We start from the raw sequence: 7703 nt of genomic DNA on the forward strand, positions 1-7703 counted from the left end.
TCAACATATATATATATATATATTAAATTATAAACTACTATTGAATTTACAATGTTAGAAGAGATCACAAATTTGAATCCCTTTTTTTGGGGAATTTAAAAAAAAATAAAAAATTCTAAACTTCAAGCTCACCTTAGATCACAAGTTTAAATTATAAACTAGTACTGATGATGTCTTGTTTGGCTCCTACAAGTTTTGATCAAACAAATGAGCTATACATGTTATAGCTAGCTTAGTAGATTTTGTTAATCTATTCTTTGGTAACTTAAGCTTTCAAAAGACATTAATCGTATTCTTCTTTAAGATTAAAGTATAAATTCTCAAAGAAATGTTACGCCTCAACCCATAATCTGAAAGACTTGGGTTAAAAACTTCCAATCCCCGTACCCACATTTTATTTATAGGTTGATATCATGGTATGGATATACTTCCCGTATTTCAATTAATCCAACTCCTTAATTATGTGTAACATCAAACACATCATTAGATTAGTATTAACCATCTCCAATGTGATTCATATTAACCATCTCCAATGCGATTCAATTATACTTCATAAACATGTCCTTAAACTCGTTAACATTTTTCCCCAAGCACTTGACGCGTATGCTCTACTAATACTATGCATCTCTTATATTGTGCTCTAGCTGTAGAAAACAGAAGTATCCCCTCAAATAAGTCTGAATTTCATGGCCCTCCTTTGCTTTTTCTTTTTTAACACTAATTTGCTTAGACACACATGCATGCAAATCCCCTCGTTAATTTGATCACAATTGAAATTCTGCATGTACAGCATCCCATATACATAAAAACACCATGGCCCATATGATCACTAAACACATATGCACTTTAGCAACAACTAGAAACATGGCATGATGGCCTCTCTCTGCAACGTCAAGAAGCCAATCACTGCATCCAAAGGTATTTTCTTTTAGTTTTTTGTTTCTTTCCAAAGAGGTTCATGCAGCAGTGGCACTCAAGAATCCACACACACACACACAAAAAAAAAAAAAAAAAACAAAAAAAAAGAAAAAAAAAAAAAAAAAAAAAAAAAAAAAAAAACAAAAGAGAAAAAGAAATTAGAGGCTCGGGACGAGCCACCTTTGGCTTTTATGATGTTTTGCTTTTTTTCCCATCAGAGAAAAGGATGGGAGCAAAGTAAGATGGAGACAAACGAAAGTACATATATCAGATCAGATTGGAAAAAAATAAAGAAAAGAAAAAGAAGCAAAATATAGAGAAGAAATAAAGTCCAAAGAAGTTTTCTTATCAGAGAAAAAAGACCATTTAATTGCCTATTGGATAAAGCAATAACTCTCTCTCTGAGAGGAGGAGAGAGAGAGAGTGTTGTGTGAAAGGAAACCTACTGGACTGGCAAGCACAAGCCCCAGCCACGTTTCTGCACTGTCATATACACTTTATCCAAATCCAGAAGAAAATCAAGAAAAAGAAACCGAATCACAGGCGTTATCTTTTATCTTTGAGGGAGCCAGTGGTGCTGCTGCTTCTGCAGCTGTTGCAGAGAAACCAGCTAAGCCTAGACTCTGCTCTCAGCAGAATCAAAATAGTACCCCCCACCCATTAGCCATCAGATTTTGGAGATAGCTATTCCAAACTTCAAAGCAAAAAAATCATCCAAAACCCCATTCAAAGCCAACCACAAATCCATAACCAAAGAAAAGCAACTCTGAATTTTCATTTCAGACTTTTGACACCACCAAAAGAGCCAAAGGGCCAAATGAGCCAAAAGAGCCAAAAGAGCCAAGAGCCAAGAGCCAAGATCCAACCCAAACTCATTATTAAAGATTAACCACAACAGCAGCTGAGGATATAAAACCTACACTGAGTTATCAGACAAGACAACATACTCCATTGAGTTATCTTTACACACTAACACCAAAGCTCACCACTTTCATTAATTTCTATCCTGAAAAAAAACAAAAAATAAACCCCAGCATTGTGTATTTTATTATTATTATTATTTATGTTTAAAACCTACACTGTTCAAAAATTCATAATCTCCTTTCATATTTCGATCAAAACACCACCACTAATTAGCATCTGCATAGTAATTACACACATTTGTCCAAAGAAATAGCTTCTAAATTCTAAATTAACAGTAACTTAACTTCCAAGTACCCAAATTTTGATATAAAAAACACTACTATTAATCAACATCTAAATAATAATAATAGAAATAAAATTTTTAGCAAAAGAACAGTACCCAGAAGAAGGCAACAGAGTAAGAGAAACAGCTTCTAAGTTCTAAATTCACAGTAACCACTAAGTACCCATTTCCAGGGAAAACAAAAAACAAAAAACAAAAAAAAACCAAAAAAAAAACCCACAACAAAAAAAAGAAAAAGAAAATTAATTAACATTTTCAGTAAGGCGGTGGAGGTGGTGGTTGCCTTGCAGTTGGAGCCCAGAGGACATCAGTAGGCAAGTGGCAGCTATACATGGACATCCCACATGATTGCGATGACGGCGGCGCGTGCCCCCCACTCTCCACACCCCCAGACAACGGCGGCGAGTGGGCATCGCCCGAACCCGAGTTCCTAACCGCCTCGTCTTCCCCGGGAAGCCGATGATAAGACGGGTTGTTAAACGACGCGGCGATGATGTACACAGTCCCAGCCGCCACAAGGGCCCCCGCCACTAAGCCGCCGACGATCTGGCCTTGCGGGCCGGCGAGGGAGATGGTGAAGCCGCTGGGGACAGAGACGGGGCAGGACGGCGTGGTTTGGGGGAGGAAGGTGGCGGAGATTGACAGGATGTCGAAGCGGCCGTGAAAAGTAACGGTAGCTCCGGGTGTAGTTGACGGTTGACGGAGAGTGACGTTAGCAACGGTTCCGGAGCCGGTGAGAATGCAGAGGCCGATATTTTTGCGGCAGCAGAAGCGGGAGACGGCCTCGACGATGTCGCTTCCTCCCGGGACTTCGAGAATGTAGGGGCTCATAGGGGGCTCTGAGTCTCGGGTGATGATGACGGGGGGTTTGGGCTTGTTTTTGGAGCCAGGTGGACGGCCTCGGGGCCGTCGGATGACTTCGATGGTGGCGCCGTCGGCAGATGGGTTGGAAGGGTCCGCGGCGGCGGAGGACTTGGGGTTTTGGGCGGAGGGGTTGGTGGTGACAGTGGCGGTGCCGCTGCTGGTGCGGCTGGTGTCTTCTTCCTCGGAAGTTTGGCATTCGCGATGGGTGGTGATGGCTTGGAATGGGTTTGGGAAGTGGTGGTGCTGGTGTTGCTGGGTTTGGGTTTGGTGGTGTTGCTGGGTTTGGTGTTGTAGGTGGTGGGGGTGGTGAAGCTTGGAGAACATGCTTTGAGTTTCACCCTTGGTGTCAACATATTCACCTTTCATCTTTGTTTATGTATTTTTGTTGTTTATTTTTTTGGGATTTTGGGTTTTTTTCTCTCTCTCACTCTAGCTAAAACTAGGCTAGGTGTGTGATTGGTGGGTGGCTTTTGTTGTTGTTGATATATGAATAAAAAAAAGAAGGGAAGGAGGCGAGGGATTTTGGGGTGATGGGTTTTTATGGATTTTGCTTGGATTTGTTTATGAGGTTGATAGAGAGGGAGGGAGGGAGGAGGCAAAGAGAGATCGAGGAAGAGGAGAGAAGGGGTGGTGGTGTTCGGATTTCTTTATAATAAATTGAGGATGAGGATCATGGTATGTATGCAACCAGACTAATGAGAGAGAAAGAGGAGAAAGAGGAGAGAGAGGGGAGGGGGAGGTGGGTGAGCTTGGAAACTAAGTAAAGACTAATGGCGCCGCTGGTTGGAAGAGCTAAAGTAGGGTCCACACATCACGCATGAGAGAGAGAGAGAGAGAGAGATGTACAGCAGTCATTGAGGAAAATCAGAAAAATGGGTATTGGTTAGCTCAACCCTTTGTTGCACCGCCTTACTATTCTTTTCTTCAAAGTTTGAGAGAGAGAGAGAGAGAGAGAGAGAGAGAGGTGGGATGAGTCTTTGAGGGCCTTCCTAATCCCGACCGAGTGGATTGAAAGTGACTGGGATTGATGGTCTAGTTTTGGGCAATGGGGGATGCCTTCAATATTCAATATCTTTGCTTGTTTTCTTCTCTCTCTAGCTATCATTAGCACCATACCCCCTCTAGCTAGCCTGTCCTGATTGGACTGGACTGGACTGGACTGGACTGCACTGCACTGTCATGCATTTTTAATCCCAACCCAACCCACAAAAAGATTCAAAGACAAAGAAATAAAAGATTGGCTTGTTTAATTTCATGTGCTTTAAAAAGGGATGAAAACATGTTTTAAGCCTTGATCAAAGGGGGAGGAGGTTCAAAGCTCATTATCATCATTTTGCTTAGAAATCAATATTCAATCCCGCATTTGTGTATATAATATGGGATCTAGAAGAACTTTGGATTTGTCACTTTCCCCAACTCAGAAAGATTGGGGTACTTTTTTTTTTAATTTTTTTATTATTTTGGTTTGTTGCCAATTTAAAACCAATGCAGTGCAGATGTATAAGCTAAACAAAAAACAAAAGTGGACCACACTGTGTCATGAATCATGATTAATGGACTGCCATGGCCAAAAGAGTTGTCCTTACGTATAATAAGGACACTCTTTGAGCATGTACATACAGCACAAATCAAGTCCATAACAAAATAATCCTGTTCCTATCCTAGTTTGGTATGTGAATTAGTTGTCTTAAAACTTATTAAATATTTGCTTAACTACTAGTTTTTATTGTATTGTAATAACCATTATGGAAAGCAGTCAAAGTCAATGCACCGTCTTGTAGTATCAACATCAAGGTTGGGGTTTAATAATAGGATGCCAATTGGGTGGTGTTGGTTAATAAATAGATCGGAAATCTCCAATTCAAATACGACTTTGTTTATTAAATAAGTCAGAAATCTCTAATTCAAATACGACACGTGATTAAACGGAAACAAGACACTACTTGCGTAACTTGTTTTATAAAATTAATTGGGTGCCAATAGGGATGGCAGAAATCCTTGTCAGGTCTTCAACCTTAATGGGGGGAGATTTTGGGGCAAAACAGAGATCGAGTACGGGGATTCCTGAATTTAAAAAATCTTCATCGAATATAGAGCGAAGATGGTATTGGTATCCCCATCCCCAAACCAATGAGTGCAAAGTTATAATTGGTATGATTTGATAAATTCTGAATTTTTAGATGCCTTAGCTATTCAAGATCAGACTTATAATTTTGTTTTGGTAACAAATAAGGCTAAGCCCAGGAGCTCTTCCATTTTGGCATGGAAGATTTAGGGCAGGGATGGGGGATATCTCTCCTACGGGGATGGGAAAGGGGATTTCCTGAAACCTCTTAAAACGGGGACAGGGACGAGGATGGAAAGTAGGGATGGGGATGGTATTGCAATACATGGCCCCTACCCAGCTCGTTGCCATCCCTAATGCCAACAAGGTCTAGTCTAGTGAAAAATGACATTGAATTGCAGACCAGTGGTTTCATGCTCGAACCCTCATAACGATAGTATGTGTGTGTGTGTGTGAAAAACCTCATTTCTCTTGTAGTTTAGACTATGACTGGTTTTTTTAAATATTAAAAAAAAAGAATTTGGTTGAATTGTTATTTAGATTAACTTATTAACCAGTTTAACTCATTTAATCATCTTAACCTATTAAGCATATTTAAACTCATTTAATCTATTAAGTATTTATATTTATCAATAATGTAACACAAAATTTTTTATAAGTAAAAATTACAAAGAGAATATTAATGATGAATTAGGGGTGGAAAAAGAAGGAAAAACAACGCTCCAGCAGCGTTGCTACCTTTCTCGCTAAAATAGAAAGTATTACTGGAGGAACCACTTTCTAAATTGGTAAATATTTTTAATTTTCTGACTATTTTAATTAAAATTTGGGTAAAATATGAAGGCACTCCTTGAGATGCTCTAAGAATATTACTCAGAAAACTATGTTAGTCAATCCTGTATAGGAAACCCAACTATAAATCTACTAGCTATATCCCACATGTCTTATCAAAAAAAAAGAAAAAAAAAAAAGAAATCCCACGTGTCCTACTTTGTTCTAGAAAATTAGAATAGACAGCGACTGGGGTTTGTTTCGTTGTCTGCAGCACAGTGAACGATTTCTTTCTATTTTGGGTCAAAAGTGAACGATTTCTTTTGGCTGGCCTATTTTTTTTACGCAACGACTGTCGAGTTTTAGAAACAAATGGAAGTTGTTCTATGCGGTGGCTAAGGCGGTGGCCACCCCTTGTACTCGAGTTAGGTCCGCATGCATTAGAGTTGTTTGGAATATCACTGAGTCAAAATAATAATAAGTTTAGGCCATAAACTTTCAAACCCTATATTAGTAGAGTAAATGACTCACTATGAAAAGCTTTATTAAGAGTCTTTATCATATTGAAAAGTTAAGAAATTTAACATAGATTTAGAAGGAATTGGACTACTCTAATATTGTCGATTGATTTTGAGGGGGAATCTCAACTTTCTTCATCTGTGTGGGCAAACTCTAAAAACAAATACTGAACAAAATGAGCTATTGATTCATGGAGAAGAATAGTCTCTACATAATTAAATTGCTATATACATAATAAGAAATTAAAACTAATAATATTCTTGCTTGTACCGTCAAAGAGTAACAACCAGCGACCAGTTAGCATATATTCTTTTGTTTATATGCTTGTCTGTATAGTGGGGGTTGGAGGGTTTGGGATGGGAGGGGTGTGGTTCAGACAAAGATTTTGCTGATGCAACTTGTAAGTCGGTGAGACACCATTTTAGAACAGCCTTTGGCAGTTGTTGCACATGTCGACAACCGACTCAAATATACAAAATAAAGTTCAGATGATCATTGCTTTTCACAACAATGGCAATGCTTTGCTCACAAGGCAATTGGCATGGACCATGGACTCAAATTAAAGCAATCGATCCTTGCCATTTTGGTATTCAATTTCCCTTTATTTTTGAACAAAAGAACCGCAATGTCAAACCCTAATTGGGTAATGGAATAATTTGATATCCTACTACAAGTTTTAAGTAACTTAGTGCTGTTATGACTTGCCTATTTGAGATTGGAGAAAGAAAGTCACAAGCTATGACTTTTTTTTAGCTTTAATGGACAAAGGAATGGCGTGTTCGAATATTAGACATCTTCTAACACGAGAAAGAGAAATATACAAAATACATCTAGACCAAGAACTGATTAATATAATATATAAGGATACCACTTGCTATGCATTACTGTATATCTATCACACGATGATGAAGTGCACGACAGTTTTGTCAGAAACAGAGATGTTTGATTGTTTGTATTCCAGGGCTCATGGCCACCAAAGTATTACTAGTTGTGGGATTTGAAGTGGTGTTCTTTGGACTTTTTCCATTTGGTTTGTTTGACTGCTTGAGAAGAGTTATATCTCCTTTGCAAGTTGCAAGCCATTTAGGGAGGGGAGACATTGAAACTAGCCATTTTGTACATTTTTGTCCTCCTTAGGTTTAGAAAATAAAGAAAGAAAGAAAACCCTAATTTTATAGAAAATAAATTAGGTTTGTTTAATCTCGATTAAAGTTCACAAACTCAAGCCAAAAGAGAGTCCAATTTTGTTTTTAAAATCAAACCTTGATAAATAAATAAAACCCAATAATTCTACATGAAAAAAGTTTCCCTTCAACTTAAAATTTGAGAAAATTCTTCTAAAATTCAAAATGATCCAAA

At 38.5% G+C, this 7703-nt stretch overlaps 1 protein-coding gene across 1 annotated transcript; it reads right to left on the minus strand.

Moving 5' to 3' along the window:
- Positions 1-2027: 2027 nt before the first annotated feature.
- Positions 2028-3994, minus strand: LOC117616568 (AT-hook motif nuclear-localized protein 17-like). Its single transcript, XM_034345921.1, has one exon. The coding sequence runs from the start codon at positions 3353-3355 to the stop codon at positions 2381-2383; it is 975 nt and encodes a 324-aa protein (XP_034201812.1). The 5' UTR covers positions 3356-3994; the 3' UTR covers positions 2028-2380.
- Positions 3995-7703: the final 3709 nt, after the last annotated feature.

This window comes from Prunus dulcis, chromosome 1, assembly GCF_902201215.1.
Source record: "Prunus dulcis chromosome 1, ALMONDv2, whole genome shotgun sequence".
Lineage (NCBI taxonomy): Eukaryota > Viridiplantae > Streptophyta > Magnoliopsida > Rosales > Rosaceae > Prunus > Prunus dulcis.